General features: G+C 43.5%; 1 protein-coding gene across 7 annotated transcripts in view; it reads right to left on the bottom strand.

Annotated features, from left to right (window-relative positions):
* The window catches only part of PDZD2 (PDZ domain containing 2), a 354,642-nt gene that overhangs the window by 211,091 nt on the left and 116,786 nt on the right, over positions 1-26,765 (bottom strand). For all 7 annotated transcript variants that reach the window (XM_081301021.1, XM_081301023.1, XM_081301022.1 and 4 more), the window contains one exon: positions 21,132-21,968. In XM_081301021.1, coding sequence (XP_081157147.1) covers positions 21,132-21,607 — 476 coding nt within the window. In that variant the 5' untranslated portion in view covers positions 21,608-21,968. The remainder of the gene's footprint in view (positions 1-21,131; positions 21,969-26,765) is intronic.

The raw sequence follows: 26,765 nt of genomic DNA, 5'->3' as shown, positions 1-26,765 counted from the left end.
GCTCCAAACCCTGCGGTTCAAGGAGAACCGCAATGATAAATTAAGATTCCACGCCCCCTATAAACAGAGCTGGTCTTCAAAGATGACCTCTGGGAGGGAGTAAGGGAATCGAAAGCAAATCGAAGGAACTCAAAAGCAATGACCTTTTCCTGTTTTCCTGCAGTTTGTAACAATGCAGGAGGAGGTAAGAGAGAGATGCCTGTTCTGCTCTCTGCGGGGACCCCTGAGAGCTCTATGGGTCTCCCCAAGTCAGATGATCTGGGGGCTGGAGGAGGTGTGCAGACAAGTCAAGTTAGAGGCTGGCAATGCAGAGGCTGTGCCTCCCTTGCAGACCATAGAGACCACTTGGAAGATGAAGGTAAAGGGCACTCGGGACAGCAATGGCTGGGAGTTCAACTACATTCAACTCAGGGAGGCCCAGATAGTGTTCACAGGCCTGAGGTCCTGTGAATGCCCCAGAGCTGGACTTTTCTGTGACTGGGCGAGATGCCCTGACTGGGCTATCGCATAAGGATGGCAGGGAGGTCTAGTCAAATTTACAGTGATATTGAACTACTACTAAGTCAATGAAAAACCACTGCTGAGAAACCATGAACTTTTGAAGAATAAGAGACCTTAAAGGTCTTAAAGGAGAGACTTCTTGGCTGAGTCTTTGTTCTGTTTAATCCGTTTTCAGAGAACAGTGCCTCCAGACACATTTTTAAAAATCCACCTGCACATTTGCATGAGTGTTTAGCTCTTTGAATTTGGGCAATTTTCTTTTTCAAAAAGGGGTTAGTTTTCAAATTCTTCTGGACTCCGATTCTAGAGTGAGGCTTGTATAACTCTCTACAGGTAGTGTTTCCAGCTCTACAGGTCTCCTGAGGCCTGGAGAGTCTGGAAACACAGAATTTAATGTTTAATGTTATAGGGCTGGATACATTGGCCCACGCCTGTATTCCCAGTGGCTCAGGAGGCTGAGGCAGGAGGATTGCAAGTTCAAAGCCAGCCTCAGTGACTTAGCAACTCACTAGATAAGCAAACTAGTGAGACCCTGTCAATGAATGGAACTGGGTAAATAGTCTGTATTCGGCAGTACCTTTAAGGCCAGCCAGGTGGGCAACTGGGAAGGGAATCCAGAAGTCAAGGGAAGGAGAGTCAGAAGAAGCTGAAATGTGTAAAGATGAGCTGGAACCAAGAGAGGGGCCAGGCACCCTCTCCCTGCCTCCAGCCTCCAGCCTGGATAATTCTGCTGACCCACTGGGTTAGCTGGTGTCCATCATCAAGGACCTGAACACCTGTGGAGCTTCTGGTCTGGGAATCAGAGTAGCTAAAGGAGACCAGGGGCAGTAGGGGCTGCAGGCCCAGCCATTGCCCCAGGAACCTCACCCTCTGCCCTGGCCAGAGCCAGGGGAGCTGAGGACAGAGACAGGGAAGGAGCTCAGACAGTTGCTGCTCTGCTCCCAAAAGTAAGTTACATCACATTGTCACATTGCCCTTCTGGGCACAGAGAGTGTGGCTGCTGCTTTACTCCCGCATTCCACATCTCACCCAAACACCTCCTGTGGCCCACACCAACCTGGAAATGTGCCAGGGAGGGACTTTGGGGAAAAGCATTATAGGCTTGGTCAATTCAACACAAAACCAACGCACCATAGCCTCCAGCTTCACTACCCAGCTTCTAATCAAGGGCTTTTAGGGCCTCAGACCCAGAGAAAAGCTATGAAAATTTTATCTCTAACAAGGGACAGAGCAGGGATTGTCAAACCTTTTCTGTAAAAGGGCCAGAGATTAAGTATTTGGGGCTTTGCCGGCCACATATGGTTTCTGTCTCATACTCTATGTGACCTTTTAAAATGTAAAAACCATTCTTAGCTGGCAGGTGGGAGTTGCTACTCCCTGGCGAGAAGGTCCTGGTGGCATCTGGAGACCTGGCGGCTTTGACTGGCTCTGCCATCAGTTCCCTGAGATCTAGAGGGAGTCCCTTCACCTCCTAGGCTGGGAGCTTCTCATCAGTATAACAAGAGGGTCTGCCTAGCTCACCATGAAGAATGCACACCCAGGCACCTGAGCCTGAATTCTGTGGGGAGGGATCTATGCTCCTGTATTCTGCTTTAAAAATCCAATACAGATTCTTATCACACAATGAGAATTTACTTCAGTGTACTTTTCCTCTTCTTCCAAAAGTGGATTAGTATGCATGGCTTTTTAAAACAAGCTTGGACAGATTAGGCCTCCTTCTCTAAATGAGGTTTCTAGAGATGATCACAGAAGCCTTTTCGCCTGCCCCTCACGTTTTGTCACTGGGGCACCAAGCCACCTGGGTAGCAGAGGTTGCAAAAGAAGGAAGGAGTTAGATTGAGTTGTAGAAATTGTAAAAGTCATTCCTCCCCACACAGAAACAATAAAATTAACCCTACTTTATAGAATCAAAGAAATACACATACACAAATACCATCCATGTGCTATTTTTAAATAATAGCTTTCATCCTTTCTTAAAACACACAAGTCAGACTGGTAAATTGGGAACACCAATGTAAAACGCCCCCTCCCCTTTTGCAAACACAGCAGATTATAAAGCACATAACATACAACACTTCTGTTTATTTTTAGGTGGACAATTATGGAAGTTCCAATCTGGGACCCTCCACGGTCTAAGAAGACATTCTCAGAGACTGATGTGTCTGCCAGAAATAATGGAACTGACTCAGCACCAGTTATAGAAATGGACAAACCCAAGACTTTTTGCCCTGGGTTTGGATCTGAAATGGTACCCAAAGACTTATGTGCTAAAGGCTTGTTTGCCCAGTGTGGCGCTGTTGGGAGGGATTGTAAAATTTAAGAGGTGGGGCCTAGTAGGAGGTCTGCAGGTCGCCGGGGGCATACTCTCAAAGAGGATTGTGCGACCCTGCTCTCTTTCTCTTTTTTCCTGCTGCCCAGCCGTAAGTTGGGTGGTTTTGCTCTGCCATACGTCCTACCATGATGTGCCACGACAGACCTAATGGATCACGGACTAAAACCTGTACAACTGAACCAAAGTAAACCTTTTCTCTTTATAACTTGATTATCTTAGGTATTTGTTATAGCAATGGAAAGCTGATTAACACACTTTCATCTTAAGAAGGAACATTTATTTTATTCAACACATGCTTGCTAAGCTTTCATTATGTGTTATGTGTGTGGTATATATGGTGGTCCAAGACAAGGAAGCTCTCATTTTCCAAGTATAAATGATGAAAAAATATCAGCTCCGGAAATTATTGAAAGAAGACAGTTTATATAACTGTACCTAGATGAACCCTCACCTTCTTACAAAAGGCAGGATCCTGGAGGCTATAACATAAACTCATAAAAACTTTAAATAGAGTGACACAACACATAGAAAAAAGGCATAGAAGATATTGAGGGATGGTAACTTGCAGCAATCTCATGTAACAACAATCCAACCAATAATATCCACACACCAGTGATGACAATTCTAATATCATTATCCTTGGATTACGTACACAAAAGTGTGTACATATTTGTCTTGGAGTGTCTTGCTGTGACACACAGAATGTTCTTCAACTCAAAAGCATCAATGGTGGAGTCCTCTTGACTGGGAAGGGTTGGGAAACACCAATAGATATTCATGAGAAGTTCAGGATCTTTCTTTTTAGTTATTCCTTCAAATAATAACAGAGTGAGAGAAATCTTTCAAGATGTGCTTCCTGGTCACCTTTTTGGATCCTCTACAAGCTGAGGCCATCTACTACCTTTCAGGCTTGAGAGGTCACCAGGGTTGAGTACCACATCATGTTCTAGGTAGCAGAAAGACACGCACAGAGATGTCACCAGAAAGTCACAGCTTAGAGCCATTTTTCTAGCTTTAATTTCTATTGTGTAGTCCGAAATCTGTTTTAAAGAATATCCATAAACTCAAGAAGACTTTTGCTGCTTCATCTTTGTGCTGATGTCTAGTTGTCATGAAATCACGTGTGCTTCTGGGAGTCCTGTTCAAGCAGAAGCTCTTGGGCAGGTGGACTGGTGGTCATCTGGTGATGGAGGAGTGGTGGGCAGTCGCTCCCACTGGTCGCATGCTTCTCCAGACCTGGAGACCCACAGAGAAGGAGCCAGTGGGCCAGGGAGATCCTTAGAGCTGTTTCCTCTTCTTAGCAATGAAACCTGGCTTAGCTTCTGGTGCTGCTTGTCCCTGAAGTTACTTTGTATTAAATGAAACTTATCATCCTGGAAAATGTGCAGCCATCACAACAGATGGTGCATCAGAGGAGAAATAGTGGGCACCCTGTAGAACCTTCTTCCTTTGAGGCACCCCCACAGCTTTGGCATTGCTACACACAGACAGCTGACCTGTCCTCTCCCTGCCCTGCAGGGCCATGCAGGCCCAGTGTGCATTGGCTGGCCCAGACATCACTGCATGGCCACAGTCCGCACATGGGGAGTCTGAGCCAGGTTAGTGTGGCTCCCAGGGTCCCAGCTGAGGTATCATCAGGGTATCCCAGCCCATGTGCTGCTACCCTGTTCGGGAGGAAAGATGGAAAGCTCTCCTCTAACGGCTTCTCAGGGTACCGAGAAGTTCCAGGAAATCAGAAAGTATCCACATTTCCTTCTCCACCTTTGCTCCCAGTGGTCACTTTCAAGATGCATACAACAAATGTCTTGACCTTTGATATTTATCTCATTTCCCCAGCTTGGGGAGGAAGCCTTGTACTGTCCCATTAATCAACCAGGTACAGACATGGCTACTGGTTAACTAGAACCAAGAGTGTTAGCAACACCCTGGCACTGGGTTGGTTAAGACCTGCGTATAGGAGTTGAGGGTAGAGTGGAGGGACAAAGGAAGACCTGTAAGATCCTGACATTCCTGAAACCTCTGACCCAGACCTGTCCTCACACAACTAAGTTCGTATGTTTTCAAAATTGTGGTAAAATATACATCCCATAATATTTACCACTTTAATTATTCTTAAAGGCACCAACATTCATGATGTCACGCAACCATCAGCACAGTACATCTTCCCCACTTTTTCATCATCTAGTTCTGAAACTAGTTCAGCCTCCATTAGGTAGCAACTCCAGACTCCCAGCCCCCGGTAACCTCCATTCCATGTTCTCTCTGCATTTGGCTCTTCAAGGACCCTTACATAAGTGAAATCATACATGCTTATCTTTCGTGTGTGGCTTATTACACACACACACACACACACACACACACACACACACACACACCACATACAGGACCATGTAAGGACACAGCACAAAGGTAGCCAAGCAGCAAGGCCTCAGAAGAAACCCACCTAGCTCTTGGACCTGCAACCTCTAGAATTGAGAGAAAATAAATTTCTGAACCCCCCTCTGTGATTCTTGGAAGCCCTAATACACTTTTTAAGGCTGAAAAAATATGAACATATATTCCACAGCTTTGTTTATCCATTCATCCATCAATAGATATTTGAGTTGCTTCCACCTTTTGGCTAATGTGAATAATTCAACTATGGACATGGGTATAGATATCTGTTCAAGTTCCTGCTTTCAATTTTGGGGGGTATATACCTGGAATTAGAATTGCTAGATCATATGCTAATTCTACATTTAAGTTTTAAAGAATACCGTCTTACACACTTCATTTTCCTTGCTACTCATGGTAAAAAGTTGTAGAACAACTTTTAAAAAATAGGGCTGGAGTTGTGGCTCAGAGGTAGAGTGCTCGCCTAGCATGTGTGAGGCACTGGGTTCGATCCTCAGTACCATGTAACAATAAAATGAAGGTTAAAAAAATCTAAAAAATAAATAGTTTTTAAAAATTGAAAAATGTTTATATAGTATATTAGTTTGGACTCTGAAAATTTGGGCCTTTGTTATATTTTAAGGCGATTTATTTCCTATTATAATGACAAATTCCTTTAAAAGGCAGAATTGGTTCTTAGTAATTTTTGTTAGTTATTTGGAGTCCCTTATCTTTGCCCAAATTCTTATTCAGTTTACAGTTCTTCCCACCCTTTGGTTAGTCTTTGTACCACTAAATTCAACTACTGTGACCCCTTTTTACTTCTCAAGCAATCACTCTTAAATGCCCACGTTACTGTCACTCCTATATCTAGTTTAATCCCCCTCGAACATCTCTTTTTCTACTGGTTAATGATCCACGATAAGGAAAAACAGTGGAAGGGAGTTGGGTCTCTATTCCTCATAAATCACCCCAAGGAGGGCCTCCATCCTGTTCCTGCGACTGGGCTGGGTCCACAAAGGCTCTACACTGTTGGGAAACCTTGGTCAGGGGAGCAAAGACATCTACACAGGGAGAAATTAGAACCTTTAAATGTTGCTGGTGGGAATGGTACAGACATTCCGGAAAACAATTTGGCAGCTCCTCAAAAGGTTACATGTAAAGTTATTATAACTATCAATGCCATTCCTAGGTAGGCACCCAAGAAAATGGAAAATACATGCTCACATGAAAACTTGTAAGTTTGACTCATCAGATTTTTATTACTATAATAAAATACCTGAGACAGGCTACTTATAAAGAAAAGGAGGTGTATTTAACTCACAGTTTTGGAGGTTCAAAGCCCACGTTTGGATGGCCCCACTGGTTTGGCCCCTGGTGATAGCATCACATCACTGTAGGACCGTGTGTGTGTGGGTGAGAGATCTCTTCTTGATCCAGGAAGGCAGAGAGCTGGCTGGGATCAGGCTCAGGCTTCTGTAACAATCCTCTTGGGAGGACTACCAAGAAGTCCCATGAGAACTACTTTAATTCCTCCTAAGAGCAGGACCCTTAATGACCTAAGGACCTCCCACTAGACTGCTTCTTTTAAAGGTTCCTCCACCATCCCAACACCTTGGGCACCAAGCTTCCAGCACATGAACCCTTGAGAGACAAACCACATCCAAAAGAGAGCATGCATCAAGGTTCACAGCATTATTTGTTAGTCAAAAAGCGGAAATGACCCCAATGTCCTTCAACTGATGGATGACAAACAACTGTGGCTACACATCCTCTGAACACTGTTTGGCAACACAAAGGAGCAAAGTTCTAATGAGACAGGCTGCAAAATGAGTGAACACGGACTGCATCAGGCTAGACGAAGGGAGCCAGTGACAGAAGATCACAACCGAAATGCACAGAATGGATTGCAAATCTCTAACAGACAGAAAGGAGATTGGTGGTTCAGGGCCTGGAGAAGAAGGGCATGAGAAACGACTGGCAATGGGCTGGGACTTCTTTTGAAAAAGAAAAAAAAAAACATCCTAAACTTGGCTATTGATGATATTTCACTTTGTGAGTATACAACACCACTTGTACATTTTAAAGGACAAATTTAATCAATATGCGAACTACATCTAAGTAAAGCTCTTATAAGAAAGTTTGCTTTAAAAAGTCCTTCATATCCTTATTAGTCACAATTACTCCTACAAAAGGAAGGCAGTTCCTCAAGCTCTAGATTGCAAGCTCCAGAAAACAGGGGACCTGCTACGTTTTGTGCATTAGTATTCCTCTGATAGGTAGCACCACAGTTAAACATAGTAGGTGATCAATAAACATCCTTATGTGAATAAGAATATAAAGATATTAAGAAGCATCTCAGAACCCAGACCTCTTGATTTGGGGTTCTTCTCTTTTACTGAGGTTACGTGTGAAAGACAGTGATGTCAAAAATAAGGAGTGAGGTGCCTGGATCAGGACGAATTTACAGAATTCTCATGCTCCTTACTGGGGACTGACATGCTGTTACTTGTATGGATGTGCTCTCTGTTGGGACAGACATGCTGTTTGTGGGATGGATAGCAGTACATAGAGCATCCTGGCCATAAAAGACTCAGGTCTTAGAGGCAGGTAAACCTGAGCTTCATCCCAGGCTCCCACCCTTAGCAACCTGGTAGGCTTGTCCATCTGTCTCAGCCTACACTTTCCCACTGAAGCATGCAGACAGTAATATGGAAATGCTTCCCTCTTGGTATATGCGCGGTGGAATGCTAATCAGCCACAGAAAGGGTGGCATCCTGTCATTTGTGACAACGTGGATGGAGCTGGAGGACATGCTGAACGAAATGAGCAGGCACAAGAACAGACACTGAACGATCTCACTCATATGTGGAATCTAAAAAGTTCATCTCACAGAAGTTGAGAGTAGAATGGTGGTGACCAGAGACCAGGGACAGAGGGGGAAGGGGGATGGAGGAGAGGTTGAGCAGGGTACTATATTAGGTAGATAGGAGCAGGAAGTTCTGGTGTGCACAGTCGGTGACTACAGATAACACTAATGTACTGCACACTTCAAAAGAAGCCAGAAGAAAGGATTGCAAATATTCTCATCACTAGGAAGTGGCAGATGAGATAGATATGTTTAACCTGATTTGAACATTATGGTATAATTATAATATAATGTTCAAATTATTGTATGTAATGTATTCAATTATTATAAAATGTATACATGTCATATGGTACCTCATAAGTATGTCCAATTATTATGTGCCAATTCAAAAAAAACTAATACTTACCTCCTTCCTCATAGGGTTGTTGTAAAAATTAAATGAGAAAAGTACCTGTAATAGATGTTTCCTGTGAACAACAATATATATATATTTGTGGGGGGGAGGCGGGGGGGGGGTTCTGAGGATCAAATTTTGTGGACAATATTTATAAACAATTAAATTGATACTATCTAATGAATAGATAAGTTTCCCAAATATTAAAAAGAAATGAAAAAGAAAAAGATGGAGATAGGTCTGTGGTTGTTTGCAGACTTCAAAGAGAAGAGTTTCCTGAGAAGTTTTGGAAGGCCGTGGTGGTATTGGGCAAAGTGGAGAAAGCAACACCATCCCCCACCCCCACCACCCACCCCTGCCCAGTTCCCACACCCCAGCAGCCACCAGCCAAGGCTCTGGGAGGATAAAAGAGATGAGACAGGAAGCACCTCACCTCCTCTTGAGAGAGAAGGTCACAGCCAATTATACCCATGTCAGCAGAATACTTTTTCTTTCTGTTTTATAGTGGTGCTACATTTAATTCCTTGTTTTTCTAATTAAAAAGGAGCACATGCCCATAAAAATGCAAATGATGTCCAAGTACATCAAGTAATTGAAGGCCAACTGAACTTGAACCGGTTCCCAACAGAAGCAGTAACCTCAGGTCTTCCTGTTCATTAAAAGGAAAAATAAAAGCTTTCATTTTTGCCTGATACCTGTTAATAACATGTCTTTAGAAACAAGAAACAAAGCTAGAAAAGAATCTATAATTGGTGGGTGGAAAGAGGAATTGTAATTGTTTCAGCTGTAATATATACAGAGCACCCAGCAAGCGCATTGCAGGGATTCAATAAATGGTAATGATTCCTTCAAACACCCACTTCCTAAAATGCTCCGTCGGTACAGTGCTCTGCTCGCTACCATGCAATAAACTTAATTGAATAGTGCCCCCCAGAGGCCACTGGGAATTCAACTGCGGACAGATGAAGGACGGTCTGGAGGAAGAGAAACACAATTTAGTTTTCTTTTAAAGATTGATGTGGAATCAGCACTCACTTGGGCTCGGTATGCGAGGGCTTATTAGAACCTGACCAGCTGTCTGATTTGTCCCCCACCAGCAACCTTTTGGCCAGGCTTATCTGTTTACAAGGATACTTTGTGAGGACACACAAGTCTCATGGAATCAAGTCTGGCCAGGCACTGTGGGAACCTGTGCTGGGAACTGTAAGTCCCCTGGCCCCTGGAAGCACTGTCCCATACTTTTTACCTGGGGACATTCTCTTGATCCTGCATGCTCTCTGTGTTCCTCTAAAGGAATAGGTTTCCTCCTGATGTCTGTCCTTCTTTAACTCCAGTGTGTGCATGTGGCTCTGGCTCTTTCTGGACCAGATTTTGGACCTCGTTCCACTTGACCTTTCAGCATGGTTGCTCCAAATTCCCAGGAGATAAAACGGATTGCCAATAGTGCCAAAGGCTGGATTTAGTTTATCTACCTCTGATTGATGGCCAGTGGGTGGAAGCGGGGCTGTTGGGGCTGTTGGGTGTGTACGTGTGTGTGTGTGTGTGTGTGTGTGTGTGTGTGTGTAGGGAAAAAGGGCTAGGGTAACATGATACCAAACAAATGGCCTTCTTCTACCGACCATGTACCACGGTGAACTCCACTAAGGGCTTTAAAATTGTCTCATTTGATCCCCACAAATCTCCTGTGGAATTTGATTCTGTCACTGCCCACTTTCAGAAGTGACTGCTGGTCACATTTGCATATTTTTCCAATGATTTTTTCTGATGCATTCTATTCCCATTTTAAAGATGAGGTGACCAAAGTTTAGACAGGTTGAGTCAAGGTTTAAGCCGAGGCAGGGAATAGTTAGGCTGCTCCCACTGATCCCTGTCTCCCCCAAGTGCAGACCCTATGGCAGGCAGATAATGGGGCTGGTGCAGGAGAAACATCACAACTGGTCTTGTTCTCAGGGAGGTTATAATCTGGCTAAGGGAGACAAGATTTCCACATGTGAATCAAGGAGTAAATGACATGAGAGGAATCAAGTACTTTATTGTCTGGTACCATTTTATTAGTTTTCTCCTGCTGTGCAACAAATTGCCATAAATGCACAGACTTTGGAGCTTCCCCCGCTTATTAGCTCTGAATTCCGCAGGTGAGGAGCAGCCACAGACTGCCTGGGCTCTGGCTCAGCATTGCTAAGACTGGCATGAGGTGTTGGCCTGGGCTGCCAATAATCTCATCTGGGGCTCAGGGACCTCTTCCAAGCTCACCAGCTGTTGGCAGGGTCTGATTCTTTGAGTTGTAGGACTGAGGTCCCAGTTTCCTTGCCAGATGCCAGCCAGGAACTTCTCTCTGCTCCGAGGCTGCATCCTTCCATCTGTTGCTCGTGATGGGAACATTTACTTTCCTCCAGTAAACAAACAAAAGAACCCTTGGGGGGAAATAACCAAACTCCTCCATCAACTAAGTACAGATTTTTTAAAAAAAATCATACATAAATGTAAATTTGTGATGTCCAATCTGGAAATGGCTCAGTATACTGTTGCTCAGACATTACTGGTAGTGGAATAATCTGGTAAAAGCAATTTATGAAAAACAATTTATGTAAAGCAATTTGACAAAAATGTCCTTTTGACACAATAACATCATTCCAAGAAATGTGTCTAAAGAGGACGGTCAAAGGGGGAAAAGGCCATGGTACAAACATTTTAGATGCAATGTTAAGTATAATATTGAAAGACTGGCAATGACAGAAAGAGCATGCTCGCCTAGATTATGGATGAGCGTACCTTAAGACCATTTAATAAGGAGAAACATGTTTAAATGTGTTAAGTGAAAAAAGGATCAAACAGAATTCTGCATGTAGCATGATCCCATATTTTAAAGATATTACTAGAGTGTTGGGGAAGCTATGAGGGAAAGCAGTACTTTTTATATATTAAGTCAGTTGGGATGCAATTTGCAATGTGAGTAACAAATTTAACAAGTGATTTGTTTGAGGATCCCACTTCTATAATTTATCCTTCACATACATTTGTACATGTACATAGTAACATGTGAACATAAAATTGACTGCAGACTTGTTAAAACTGCAAAAGAAAACTGTACAATAAAACACTCATTAATTAGTGACTGATTAAATAAAATCACATTGGCAACCTTTAGTGGACTATTATATAGCTGTTCAAAAGTGAAAGACAAAACAGAAAGATCTTCTGACTTGAAACAATCTCTAAAATAGGTTTTTAAGTTAAAATAGTTAAGATGCAGAATAGTATGACAGTGTGCTCTCACTAGAGAAAATATAGCCAATATGCACTTGTATATGCTTAGAGAATTCTTGAAAAGAAACTCTAGAACCAGTAAGAGTGTTGCTTTGGGGTGCAGTAATTGATAGGGACAAGAGAGTGGGAGTCTGAATTAAGGAGACTTCTCTTTCGTAGCCCTTATTTTTGGTGCCTTTTTAGTGACTCGTGGATAAGTAGCTCTATTTCATTACTGAAACAGAACCAAGCACATTCCCTTAAGTCATTTAATCCATAAACCTACTTCACATGAAAATCAGCAGTACTTTTGCCCAACTGAATAGCAAATTCCCAACACTGCATCACTCTCTCTTTAAAACTTCAGTGATGTTTCTGAGCATCTTCCAAAAGAAATTGCTGACAACAAAACCATGCAGTTTATTTTGTACCTATATTGTTTTCCATGTCTAGCTATTTTACCACACCAGGAAGAATGAGAGTTTTCCTGATGGTATGTGGCTTTTTGTGATAAGCAATTAAGTTAAAAAAAAAAAAACCCTCATGACAGGCTCTTAAATATTCAGTTTAGTAAAATTCTGGACTAGATTTAGTATTGCATAATTTTAAAAATTGCTAGAATATTTTAAACTATTTGCATCCCTGTTGTGCATATTTAGATTTTAAATATCTTGCTATTCATGATGGCCTCATACCATCACTAAGTAGTATCTCAATACATAATCTATATATACACAGAAGTTTTTCTTTAATGATAGTGGTTATAAATTTGTACTTCATATAGACTCTTGCTTGCTCCCAATTTTATCTTTTTGTCTGACTTCTTGGCAATATGAACAGGCTGTTTCATTTCATAATGTGGCCAAGGACATACTGGCAGAAAGAGAAATGTCAGTTAACTCAGCTATGTTCTTATTGTTTGCTTGTGTCTGCATTCATTGTATTATTTTTAATCCTCTTTTTCCATTCTAGAATGTCTTTATCTGCCCATTTTTCGAAGGTTGATAAGTTAAAACAAAGTCATTTAATCCATAAACCTACTTCACTGAGTGAACCTACATCAACTATAGTCCTTTGAAATAAGTCAGAAGTGAATTAAGCAGTGATGGCCTTTTGTGGATCTCTCCCCCTTTCCTCACAGTACACATCACATGCCATACAGGACAAGGGACCTTCTGATGTACACATCGAATAAGGAGGTTGTCGTCAATCCATACTGAAAATATTAGTCAAGCTAAATTTCTTATTTTTTTTAAAGATAAAAAATATACTTCAGGATGCAAATATTTTTTCTGCTTCCTCATGGATCTTCCACTTTGGCAATCTCTGTGCTAGGGCATGAGCCATTTTTAGGTGGACCGCCATGGAAGTCCTTTCTGTCTACATTGCTGGGTTAGAAAAGGACTGCAGGAATGTACACTTGGACTTTGGAAAACCCAGGAGTCGGGAAAAACAAGAACTGCCACGCAATTTGACAGAGGCTTGTACTTTCCAAGTGGAAGTTTTAGGGATACACACTTTCTATCTCCTACCCCAGGATACTTAGAACATCTTTCGGGGACATTTGAGAATACACATCTGGGATCCCAAGGGTCAAGAGCGTCTTAATAAAATACCAGTCCCATTTAAACCATCTGATCTTAGACCTAGTATTCCAGCCTTGGAAATAACCCAGACTTTGTCTTCTTCTCTCTCCCCAAAGGGAAAATGCTCATTTTAAGGCCAAGGGACTTTATAAATGACAGAGTCATCATTTCCTTGGTGAAGAAAGCCCTGCACAGGCACCTGTGGGATGAGTTGGCTGTTAGACCTACGTAACAGGGCTGGCATCTGAGTCTAAGAATCAAAGATGGCAGAATCCACAAGATACGAAACACCTTTGTGTACTACTCTGTGCATTTCAACATTGTTATGTCGTCCCCCTAAAAGCTACGAGTAGTTATGTCTCCATGAACATTTTAAATTAGCATGATTTAAACTCACATCCTCAAAATCTTTGGAGGAAGATCACATTTCAAAGAAGAATCTCATGGAGAAATCAAACTATATAAAAACAACTCCTCTTTCTCCTTCTCCTTCTCCTTCTCATGGTACTGGGAATGAGGTACTCTACTACTGAGTCACACCCCCAGCCCTTTAATTTTTTTTTTTTTAATTTGAGATAGGGTCTAATTTGCCCAGGCTGGGCCTTGAACTTGTGATCCTCCTGCCTCAGCCTCCCTTGTAGTTGGGATTATAGTGGTGCACCACTGCATCTGGCTTAAAACCTATATTTTATTTTATACAGTCCTGGGGACCAAACCAAGGGCCTCTCACATGCCAGGCTAGTACTCTAGACTGCTGAACTAGATCCCAGCCTTTGTTTTATTTCAAATTGTATCAAGTGATATATATTTGGGCCCTTAAGGCATCAGGTTTTATTGCTCTCCAGAAGGCAGCCACCCTCAGCTGAACAACAGAAGACAGGGGCTCAAGTCATTTTATTTCTGTGTTGGCAAGTCGGGATAGGATGAAAGCAAAGCCAAGTGATGTGGTTACCTCCTCCACTTCAGAAGGGAGAGACCAGAGGTGATCCAGTGCCAAAGCTTGAAATTCAAAGCCCTTTTGGGGAAAAAAAAAGCTTGAGAGTCATGAGGGGGCATTTGGTACTCAAATGAGAGAATAAAAATGCTTATAACTTATTTAATACCTGGACATGAAAGGTGAGGTAGAAGTCAAGATTCCTGAATACGGCCCAGGGGTACCCATAAATAGAAGGTTCTGAAGCCAGAGCTAACACTATAATCACACTAAGATGCTTTGATCTTTTTTTCTCTTTACAGTTTACAATTATAATTTGTGGAAGTAATATTAACCCTTTAAAAGTGAGTGTCTTAAGTGAGATATTTGGTTTTCCACCTTCCAGGGCAGGAGTCTGTCACCTAGCGGTGGCTGCAATGCCCCATTCAGGTCTGATGTGGGTACCATCAGAGAAGCAGGTCACTGGAATAAAAATCAAAGAGCATCTGTGGATGTAGTCCTGAACTTCCACCCTTAAATAATGAGAAGTCTATCCTTTTAATGTAAACTATCCCATCATAAGTGGGCCCTCAGAAACCTCTCTGTAAGTGGCTGGGATGATGATCTGTGACAATGATCTTGGTGTGCCAACACTGCCAGTTTTCTAACAGACCCCCCCACCCACCCATTGCCTGGCATCCTGTTAGTTGCTGCCACTCACACTTTCCCTGGAAACTCCCTGATTCCCGAGGCTCGAGTTAGAGAAACCAGGTAGGGGCAATCCCCCCATCAGCCACAAAGAGCTTGTTGGATCAGCTCCTCATCTACTACCAGTGGGGGGACCTCAGGACCAGGGTGTGTTAGGAGGGATGGAGCGACTTCCTGGGCAACATGAGAACATCAGTCAGAGGAGGGCATGGCGCCTGCAGATGGATAAGAAGTTGCCACTCTAGGGAGAGACGTGAAGACCAAAAGCATCACTGTAATGGCACAGTTGTGAAGCACACACCGTTCAATGAATTACACACCTGACCTCAACTCCCAGCACTTTCTCTCACTGTGCTCAATTTCCACCACAAGGTGGCAGGCGATGGCCCTCTGATCCTCTGATCCTCTGCAGCCTTGCCCTGGTGGCACTGAGAGCCAGAGTAGTGCCAGCTCCAGCAGTGACTTCCAGCTCTCAGTTACACCTTTCATGAAGTTGCTATATGCAAAACTCTTGTTGAGGATGGAAGGTTCTAGATGCAATCCCCACCCACTCACAGAACACATAAAACAGATTTCTGTTTTCATTATAAATAATAAACTATTCAAAAAATCTGATTTTATTGGTTCCTATTTACAGTGTTGAGGAGAAAGTTCATGAATTCCAGTCCTTGCTCTTCTCTACGAAGACACTTGACCTCAAGAAGCCACTTCCCCAAGCCTCGATTTCCTCCTTGCCACAATGAGAAAACAGGACTTGGGTGAACTCTGGGACACCCTCCAGAAACCCAGGCATGAAACAAAATAGCATGAGGAGAGAGCAGGCGGAAAAGAATGAAGTAGGGTGCAAATGTACGGGCCTGCAACGCTTCATTTACACCACGTCCTCGGGGAATGGGCTGTTCCACATGGTGAGTTTTCCAGATAATTGAATTTTAAATGCTGAAGCTTGTTTTCCTTTTAACCTTCTGTAATGGAAGTCTTTCTAAAGTGTATTACACGCTTCTTTGGCTTTTTAAACAGTATGCTGAGTATAATTTAGCCTTTCCTTAATGTCCCTGGGTCGTCAGGATGACCATCTCTTACACCTGTATAGTGCTTCATGGAACATCAGGTACTCTGGGCACATTCAGGTGGGCAGGCCCCAGAGACTATAGAATAAAGCTCTAACTGACCACTCTTCCTCTCTCTTGCCTATATCACTCCATGTCATTTCTCCAAGTAACACCTTCTTGCAGCGTCTTGAAACTCTGTTTCAAATCTGCTATAATCCAGACAGAACTCTAGGTTGCCATGGGTAACCGGAGTCTAAGCTGGTACCAACCCTAAATTTAATTTTACACACAATTTCAAGGCAACGGGGACCGTGCTGAAGGTTACTTCTGGCCATGGCTGATACTCGGCTAGTCCTTCCAGCACAGAACTCTTGTGGGCCAGGCAGCTTGTGCCTCTGACCCCACGCCTGCCCCTGAACCTGGCTCTTCTAGGACCACACACTCCTCACACTCCAGTGCTCTCTGGCCAGTGGGCTCAGGGACACTGTTTCTACACATGCCAGGGTCCTTTCCAAGTGGTTGGTGCCATGCCACACCAGTTGTGTAAAACAGTAGTCCCCTTACCCATAGTTTCAGTTATTTGTGGCCAACCAGGATCCCAAAATACAGTTCAGTACAGTAAGATATTTTGAGAGAGGGAGAGACCACATTCACATAGCTTTTATTATAGTAAATTGTTATAATTATTCTATTTGATCATTACTTATGGTGGCTAATCTCTTACTGTGCCTAATTTAAAACTTTTTCATTGGTACCTGTAGGACAAAGCATAGTATGTACAGGGTTCAGTACTACCCGTGGCTTCAGGCATCCACCGAGGGTCTTAGAATGCACCCCATGGATGAAGGGGGACTACTGTAATTTGATTATCTCCCCAGTTTGGGGACAGAAACTTTTTCTTTGTCTCTCTGTGAACTGACTGGCAGAGTTTGAGGCTTTTCTCTTTTTCAAAACTCAAAGGCCTTTTATCATTTGCAGGATGTGCTCTGGGTTCAGGTTGCCTGAGATCCACTGGGTGGGTGTGAAAAAGCTATTTTGACTGAACATCTACCGTGTGCCAGATGCTGCACTCAGTACATCAAGTAAATCATCTTTGCTTGTCCACTACATGGCCCTATTAAGGAAACGGAATCCACCTCCACAGTCACACGGCCAACAAGCAGTTCTAGAAGCCAGAGCTGTCTCTCTCGGGCCTGAGTCCTCTGCACTCTGCTCTGTTCATGTTTATTAATGTATGAAAATGCCCAAAGTTCACATTCTGAAAAAAAAATTATAAAAGTGAAACGTGGGCCCTTCTACTTTTTAGAAAAGTCTATTTGTTTTGGTTTTGGTGTGTGGGTTTCATTTTAATTAATTCCACATTTCGTTACCAATTTGGAACAATCTGTCCTCAGGGAACAGATCTGGTTTACTTATAGAAAGCTAGCGGAGGGAGTAACTGGGATTACAAAGTATTCCTTGTAGGAACTAAGCTAAAAACCTTTGCAGTTCTTTTGCACCAAACAGAACATTCCAGAAACACTACTATCTGCCTCAGAGAGTAGTGATAGAGCTCACAAACAGAACCTTCTTCGGGTGTGTTATGGGCTATGGCTGCAAGATGGGGTGCGTGACATCAAACAACTGATGTCCTTCCCCCATCCTAGAAAGTTCTCTGGAAGTTCACACCAGGATAAAGTCATTATCACTGATATGGAACAAGGACCTCCCAGAAGTCCTCGGGGAGCCTAGCACCCAGCCGTGGACCTCAGGCGGGCAGGCCAGTTGAGAAGGCAGGAATAGTGCCTGTAATTCAGGGCAGCCACGGATTCAGTTCTCCTAAGGGTCTGGGGCACAGAAGGCTGTCGAACCCACCCATGTCTATGAATTTCCTGTTCTTTCCTCAGAGGTGGACATTCCAAATTGATCTAATTTTCGAAAGAAGCAAGCCATGACCTCATCTTGCACATGGTGCACCTGATCCTCCCACGCTGAGCACACGTCATTCTCAGTGTCCTTTCCAAACACACACAGTGCTCTAGAAGAACCCGTGGCAGGGAGAAAACTGAAATCTGACTTGGCATAAGGTGACTGGTCAAAGTATCTCCCGTGTCAGTTTCCTAAGGCTGCCATTGTGATAGTAGGAGCCAATGTGACTCCATTTTGTTTCATGACTTCATCCTGTAAAACAGCCATGCCAAGTAGAAGAGTCATGACTGGGCCAAGATGTTCTCTTCCTTTTGCTATAGAAACCTTTAAGAACACGGAACTACCTAATGGGGCATTGTTTCTGTAACTAGGGTAACGGGGGCTCTGTTTCTGTAACTGGGGTGACTGGGGTAACTGTGATGGGTTAGGCTTCCCTCCGCTTGACTGCACTGTCCCCCTTCTGTAACCTGGCTGGCTTGCATTGGCTAGACCCCCTGAACATCCCTTTTGCGGTTTTCAGGCTTATAAGGAGTGCCCTTGCAATTGTTCGGGGCTGATCAGGGGAATAGCTTTATGTTCTGGTCAGCCGCCACCGGTGTGCTTCAATAAAGGCTTGATTCGATTATACGTGAGTGGTCTGGAAGTCAGTTTATGAAACCCTGGGACGAAGCTTTAACTCTAACACCATAACAAAGCACCACAAATGGGGTGGCCTAAGAAACAGAAATGAGTTATTTCATAGTTCTAGAGTCTTGAAGTCCAAGATCAAGGATACAGCAGGGCCATGCTCCCCTGGTGCAGGGAAAGATCTGTTCCAGGGCTCTCTCCCGGCTTCTGGTAATTCTCTGTCATGCAGCAGCAGAACTTCAGTATTCACTTAGCATTCTCCTTGTGTCTGTGTCCAAATGTGCCTTTTATAATGACACCAGTCAGATTGCATTAGGGGCCACCCTACTCTAGTATGACCTCATCTTAACTCATCACATCTGCTATGGAGCTACTTCCTGATAAGGTTGCCTTCTGAAGTCCTGAGGATTTGGACTTTGACATATGAATTTTGGGGGATAACTGATAATATCATTGAAGATAATTCTGAACTAAAAATCAAATCCAAGAGAGGGAACAGACCAAATTGCCCCAAAGAATGCCTCATGTTATAGATGATTTCATCAGATTGGCAGCGTGGGCAAGGAGTCGGTGTGTTGGCCCCTGAAATCTGTTGCTTACAAATAATGATGAAGAGGCTGAGGGGGCTGTTGGCTGAGGAGCAGGGGAATACCTTGGGTCTCTACAAAACCCCAATTTCTGATCACCACTCTTTAAGATAAAATCCACATGGGTAGTTGGAAATTCTGGTGTTGATAGAAACAGTCAGTTACAATGATTGAAAAATAAACATTTTGAAAACATTCCAAACACTTTAAACTCCCCACTACAATTTGTCTTCCTTATTCATGAGGATTCTACCAACTGTGGATCCAAAATATTAAAAGGAAAAGAGCATGAACAGTCAGTGTGTATGTGTGTATGTGTGTGTGTGTGTGTGTGTGTGTGTCTGGAACAAGGGATTATTGCACCGAGGGGTGCTTTACAAACTGAGTCACGTCCCCAGCCCTTTTGATTTTATTTTGAGATAAGGTCTTGCTAAGTTGCTGAGGCTGGCTTCTAATTTGCCATCCTCCTGCCTCAGCCTCCAGAATATCTGGGATTATAGGCTATGCCTGGCCAGTCTTTTTTCTTATTATTATACCCTATAGAGTACAGAAGAACCACTTTATGCCATTTCCATTCTGTTAGGTATTATAAGTAATCAAAAATTATTTAAAGTATATAGAAATTATGCAAATATGACACCACCGTATGTAAAGGACTTGAGAATTCTTGGATTTTAGAATACACTGGGGGTCCTGGAACCAATACCCATCAGAAAAGGAGGAACAACTGTACCCACATCTCAAAAAGATTCTACCCTAAAGCTCTAGCTAGATATAATTTGCCAAAGGGATTCTGTTTGCTTTGGATGTGGTTTGTCCCCCAAAGATTTATGTGTTGAAGCCTTGATCCCTAGTATGGCAATGTTGGGAGGGGGTATGGACTATTAACAGGTGGGGGCCTAGTGGGAGGTTGGGATTGGGGTGATTGTGGGACTCCAGTCTCTTTCCTGCTTCCCATCTGGTGGCATGCTTTTTCCCTCACCCATCTGTTCCTGTCATGACACTGTCTACCATTAGGCCCTCACCAGAATCTGAGCCAATGGACTGTCCAATCTTGGACTTTCAGAATTTTTAACTAAATAAACTCTTTTATTCATAAGTAGTCTCTGTCAGATATTTCAATTATAGTAATGTAAATTGAACTAACAGTTTTTCCCCCCCAGTACTGGGGTTTGAACCTAGATGTGTACTACCACCTTTCTACTTTTAAATTTGAGATGGGTCTAAGTTGCACAGGTTAACCTTGAACTTGTGATCCTCTTGTCTCAGACTCCTGAATAGCTAGGATCACAGGTGTGTGCTACCATGACTGGCCTAATACAGGGTGTGTAGAAAAATTGAATTTCCTTTGATAAAGGGCTTCTGTTTTCCTTTTTTTGGGGGGTAGGTGGAAGCCTTATTAATTTGTTCTAGTAATTTTCTTGCTGGTGTCTGCAATTATGCTAAGGGGGTATCTGGTGCAGCTATAAACCATCCATGAAATTGTGCACAGGCCACAAAACAACAAAGTACAGCTCAGTGGTCAGGAGCACAGACTGTGGTGCAGACAGACACTGGTTCAAGTCTGTTTTGGTCTCTTACTTGAGTGACCTTGAACAAGATACATGAAGCTGAGTTTTCTCATCTAAGCTGTCCTCTGGAGGTGGGTATGAAGTGAGATACTGGCTGGCAGATGCCCACTGCAGTAGACCCAGCTCCATAAATGTGATCTCATAATTATTCAAGAGAGCTAAGAAGTGAACCTTGAAAAAGAATCAATCTTGTCCCCTCCTCTTCTAACTCAGTGTGGCTTTTCTCATACTCCTTTCACATCCTGTTCCTTCTCTTTCTTACCCCAAGTTACAGGGGAAAACAGAAATACCATGAATAAGTGAAGAAAGAGAACAAAGAAATACAGAGAAACTTGGACTCAGTGTATTCTTCCCTTAGAGGAAGAATACAGGACCCACGGCTGCAGCTGCAGACTCGCCCTTCAGACCCACGCCGACCTCGGGTCGGTCCAGCCCCTGCGCCGGCCGGTGCCACGCCCACTCACCTGGCCCCACTCACGTCCACTCCAACCATCAGCTGCCCGTTCAGGGAGAGAATCTCATCCCGCAGCCGGACCTTCCCGCTCTTGCCCGCCGGGCTGTTCTTCCTCAGCTCTGTCACCCAGATACAGCCCACGTCCAGCACGGGGCCCTGGTGGGTCTTCCTCTTCTTGCCTCCTCTGCGCTTTTCACCGTAGTCCCCGAAAACAGGGATGTTCCCAAAACTGAGGCCGACGGTCTCCGTGTCCCCCAGCTGCTTGGTGAGGTACACAGTACAGATCTCCATTTCTGGAGGGCTGAGGTCGGGGGGGACCGCACTCTCATCCACGGCCAAGTTCAGCTGGATGTACTCCTGCAGTTTCTGGATGGCCGCCTGGCAGAGCCGCTGCTCGGGCCCGTCCCCGCCCTCCCGCAGGCTGTTCTGCAGCCACTGGTAGAGGAGGGGCAGGTGCAGCACGGCATTGTCCTGGGTGATGGGCATGGTGCTCACTCCCGGACACCCGCATCATGAAAGGTCCTGCTGCTGGGGGCCGGACCCCGTGGGGCCCCACGTCCCTGGGGAACCCTGGCTGTCATCAGCTGGGCCTGTGTTCATGTTGAGGCTGGCAGATGAGCCTAGGGATGAGCCTACTCAAGACTGGCCTGTTGACCTTGGCAAGAAGAGGACAGGACACAATTAGGAAAACCAAGGAACGATGGCTCTGGGTGCTCCTCAGGGGAAGGGAGGACGTAGCCAACAAGTCCTTGCTGGGTTCATTTCACAGCAGGGTCCATACACGTCCCATGGAAACTGGGTATTCCTGCAGCAGCAACAGTGTGTCCTTTCCTGGGCTCATTGGCACCTAGGAAAGGAAGAGGAAACAAACAAACAAACAAAAAATCCAGTCAAAATAGTGAGCCTGGTGGCACAGGACACAAGGCCCCTGGGCTTCAGAAGGAACATGTTTACTTTTCGAGTAGGAACCTAAAGCCTCTTTCCATTCCCCAGTGTGGCTCCCTCCACACCCATGCAAATACACACTTCTTTCAGGCAGAAGCTTCTGGAACCCTGACCTTCTCTAGGAAGTGTCCCTGATCAGCAAAGAAGTGAGATGCTTTTTGCTACATCAACCCCCATCAACATGCCATCTAACTCACAACCAAGTGGAAGGCAGTGTGGAAAGCTCCCCTGGAAGGTCACAGAGAGTTCTGGACCAGTGTCCACTCTCTTGACAATAATGTCACCTTTCCTGAAGATGCATGACTTAGCTGAAAGAAGATCCAAGAAAGCTGGTAGATTTCAACAGTGTGGTAATAGATTACCTCAGTAACCAAAGCATCTATTTTGAATGCTAAGGCTGTCAGCTTCAAGCTACTCAAAACTGATTTAAATTACCATGGCTATTTGTTTGAGATGGGAATCTAATTGGAGAATTGCATATGCTAGATTGGACTGCCACAGTGGGCCTCAGTGGCCAGAGTGCTGCTCACAAATGAAATGAACTGATTTTGGAAGACTATGACAGGATATGAAATGTCCCCCCAAAACTCATGTGTTGAAGGCTTGGTTCCCAGTGCAGCAATATCCAGAGGTAGAGCTTTGGGAACAGATTGGATCATGAGGATTCTGATCTTGTCAGTGAACTAACCCACAAATAGCTAAACAGACCACTGGGAGGGGGTGGAAACCACAGGTAGGTGAAGCATAGTTGGAGGAAGAAGATCACTGGGGCATGCCCTTGGGGACTATATCTTGTCCCTAGTCCCTTCTCAGCTGTCATGAGCTTTCCTTCACCATGCTCTTCCACCATGACATTCTGCCTCACCTCTCGCTCAGAGCTATGGAACCAGCTAACCACAGACTGAAAGCTCTGAGCTGAAATAAAATTTTCCTCCTCTAAGTTGTTTGTGTCAGTGACAAAAAACTGACTAACCCAGAGAACTTGTAGATCTTTGCACAGATCAGTCACGGAAGGACATCTGTATTTTTAAATTCAGGTTTGTGGTCTCTGTCTTCTCAGGGTCAACATTTTGCTTACTGGGATGTTTCATCAGATGTTTTTGAAGAATGACTCTTTTCATAGTACAGGTTGAGTATATATTGAGATATTTTATGGTTGGGATCCAAGTCTAAAATGAAATTCACTTCTGTGTCCTAGGTACCTTTTATATATGGATGAAGGTAACTTTACACGAGGATTGTAATAAATTTTGAAATGAAACAAAGTTTCATGGTGTGGAATTTTCCACTTGTGGCATCCCATTAGTGCTTAAAAAGCTTCAGATTCTGGATTATTTCAGATGTTTGAATTAGGGATGCTCCACCTGTATTGTGAAATCATCAGACTTTTCTTATGCCCTGAATCATCTCAAATCATTGCAAGTGAATGAGGCCCCTCTACTTCTCTAGCTAATAGAAAAAACCCAGAAAAATGAGTACATAGAATAAAGGACTAGAAGAACTACTGGAAAATTCTCAATTATAGGCATGGAACTGAAAGATTATGGAGCCTATGAACACCTACATAAGAATAAGACTGGGAGGACATCCTGCGCTACAACAACTTTTCCTCTCCTAAAAACGGCTTCCCTGTCTTCACCACTTCTCAGAGTCAAAGCTTGGACTCTCAGCAGAGTTGTCATCTTTTGACTGTATTTCCTTGACCAAAGCTGATTGGACTACAGATGGGTCTAAGCTGAGCCGATTGGCTTTGCTCACCTCCAAGATCAGAAACTGACTCCAGTCTATTTAAGTCTATGTTCACGTAAAGTTTTGTTTTTCTTTTTCTGTTTCTTTGGAGTAGTTTAATTTTAAAATGTAATTTAAGGTAAAGTTTGATGAAGTTTTTCAGGCTGAGGGGGAGGGCAGCAAGGCAGCCTCATCCAGGCTCCTGAAGCTAAGAACAGGAATGCTGGGGGGAGCCAGGGTGCTTTCTCTCCCCAGCCTTGCACCGCTGAACTCCAGGGATCGACCTTATTTCTTGGCAGGATGATTTCTTTGCATCTCAGTGCACACAGCAGGCAGGATGTTGCCATCCAGAGCATCCAAACACTCAAAAGTGTTTGCCACCTGCAGTAGGACCTTCTGAGTCTCTGTACATGATTTTCAAGGAAGAACTCTGTTCCAGCTTTGATGAGATACCCAGCTGGGGACCAATGGACATGGACTCATGAACTGATGTGCGCGTGCATGTGCATTATTATTTGAACTTGGCACCCAGCAACTTCTTGATTCTGCTGAGGGTTGTCATATATATTATATACTAATTTTCATTTATCCTAAGATTTTTGGAGGGTGATGGAGTTTGAACCCTGGGCTGAGTATATGCTAAGTATATGACCACTGAATTACACCTCCAGCCTATAATTTCCATTTATTTGTGCTTCTGCTATATCAAGAATTCCTCCAGGGTAAGAAATTTGCCATATTGATAGCACACTCCCAGTGACACATTCAAGGCCTGGTTATTCATGTATGTTCTATAAATACTTGGTGAATGAATGGATGTGTGAACACAAATTGACACTAGGAAAAAGAAATTCTCTACTACTCTTAAGTTTGGTTTTCCTCGGACCTATTTAAAGAGCAGCTTGCCCATGATATTTACACCTGTTTTCTATGTATGGAGTCATCTGAATTGTGACTAGCACCTTGAATCCCAAGACATTAAACATTTAATTTAAAGGACCTTCAGAATGTTTTTTGTAAATTATTGATCATCTACAATGTGATAGGTGCTAAGCCGAGGAAGGGAACACACTGCTGAAGAAGATAGTATCCCTGTATTCAAAGAAACCTTGTTAGGTCTGAGAGACCTCATGGATCATTTTATAGATGAGGAAAAAGGAGACTCATAAGAGCCATTAGACCTGATGAAAATGTTTTGATTTGTTCATAAGATTTTAATATATCTGTGAGTAAAGTTATTTTTCAGTGAGAGGTGTTACTTATTTTGGCCAAAGGAGACATTCAATCTTTGCACATACATGAATTATCTTTTTTTTTGATCTTGCATTTCTTTTTAAGAGTTGTATAATTATGTAGGTATTTGCTAAGCTTTTGATTTATTTGGAACCAATTAATAGTTGACACTCAAGTTCTTTGGAAACTCAAAACACACTCTATTGGAAATCTCTTTTTGGTGTCTGACTAATAAGGTCATTTATTACTGACATGGCTTCTGACACTTGGCCCATGTGTTATTATTCCTTGTTAAATAAATCACTTCCTGAGAAGGCTGGAGAATGTTTTCCACCTTGGATGGCATGGTTTATATTGACTTTCTCTGAGAGAGAGTGAAATTCAGAGAGGAGAGTGAAAGGGATCATTTTTCTGTATTTATGGAGAACGGAGGCGAAAGCTTTCTTTGATGGAGAAGGCTGGTTGGCAATTTGATTCAATGAACCTTTCACTGGGGAATTATTTTGTGCCAGACACTGGGCAGAGCTCAGGGCATATGACTCAGGCTGTGTTAGGGAGACATACCTGCCACAGCTGGCCACACGGGCTGATGGGTGGTATCACAAGGTAGGTAAAGGAAAGGCCATGTCTTCTTACCCAGACCTTTGGAAAAATGTTTCCCTGGAGAAGATAACTTTGGGGTTAGCCTAAAAAAATTGGTTGGTTTCAACAGTTTACCACAGGAAGAGGAGAGAGGAAACTAAATGTAGGAGGCAAAGGTTCACAATTCCCTCCAAAGCGACATGATCAAGATGGGAACCAGGAGTCAACTTGGGATTGGTGATGTCCTAGGACACAGTGACTCTCCCTGTGGTGTTGCTTGGTTCTTTCTCCTTTGGTTAGCATTATCAAGGATTATTTCTGGAATGAAGAGTCCTCCTGTGTGTATAGTTAGGCTGATCAAGGCAAATAAACACAGATCTTAACTTCTAAGAATGTGAAGTCTTCAACACATTCAGAACCTCCTTTAACCTTCCCAGGGGTCTTTTCACACACAGCTGCCAGGTTGGATGTGAGTGGGATGGCATACTGATGGGGACTGTCCTGGCCTTGCTCTTCTCCATCAGCATCCTGCCTGCTTCTGATCTCACCCTCTTGACCTCGTTCCCACCTTCCCAGCTTGGTGGCTCCAATGGGCCTCATATGATAAATAAACACACAGTTTGTGCCAGAAGCTTGTGACAGTCCACCAGATATCCAGCCCCTCCTCTTTCATTTTGTGGGAGTGGCAATGTATTCAACTAAAACACAGCTTCTCTTGCAGGTAGAGATAGTTATACCACATATTTCTAGCCAATGAGATGAACGTGAAATTTTGGGGTGGGGCTTACATCAACACTCCTTAGAGAATAAGACAGAAATTAAAGAAAAAATAACCCCATCTTCTTTAACTCACTTTTACCTGGATTTTTCTAAATCTAATCAATTAGCTCAATGAGACCTCAAATAAATACAGAATCTGGTAGCTGGAAGTGGGAGAACTAAAAGTAACAGAAGCTAAAACATGGAATTGGCTGAGCAGGGGAAGTTAGGAAGCAGATGTAAAGAACTTGGGTTTGCAGATTGGAAAGTGGTGACCTGGCAATGTGATGTGAAATACTCGATCACACTGCCAACTGTACCCTGGAAAGTCATATATGTGTCGGCTGAGGTCATGGACTTAGGGAAAATGGTAGGGAAAAATTAGATTTTTGGTAGG

This window comes from Spermophilus citellus (genome assembly GCF_964194105.1).
Source record: "Spermophilus citellus genome assembly, chromosome: 1".
Lineage (NCBI taxonomy): Eukaryota > Metazoa > Chordata > Mammalia > Rodentia > Sciuridae > Spermophilus > Spermophilus citellus.
The sequence above is the reverse complement of the archived record's forward strand: the minus strand, read 5'-3'. Positions and strand labels throughout refer to the sequence as shown.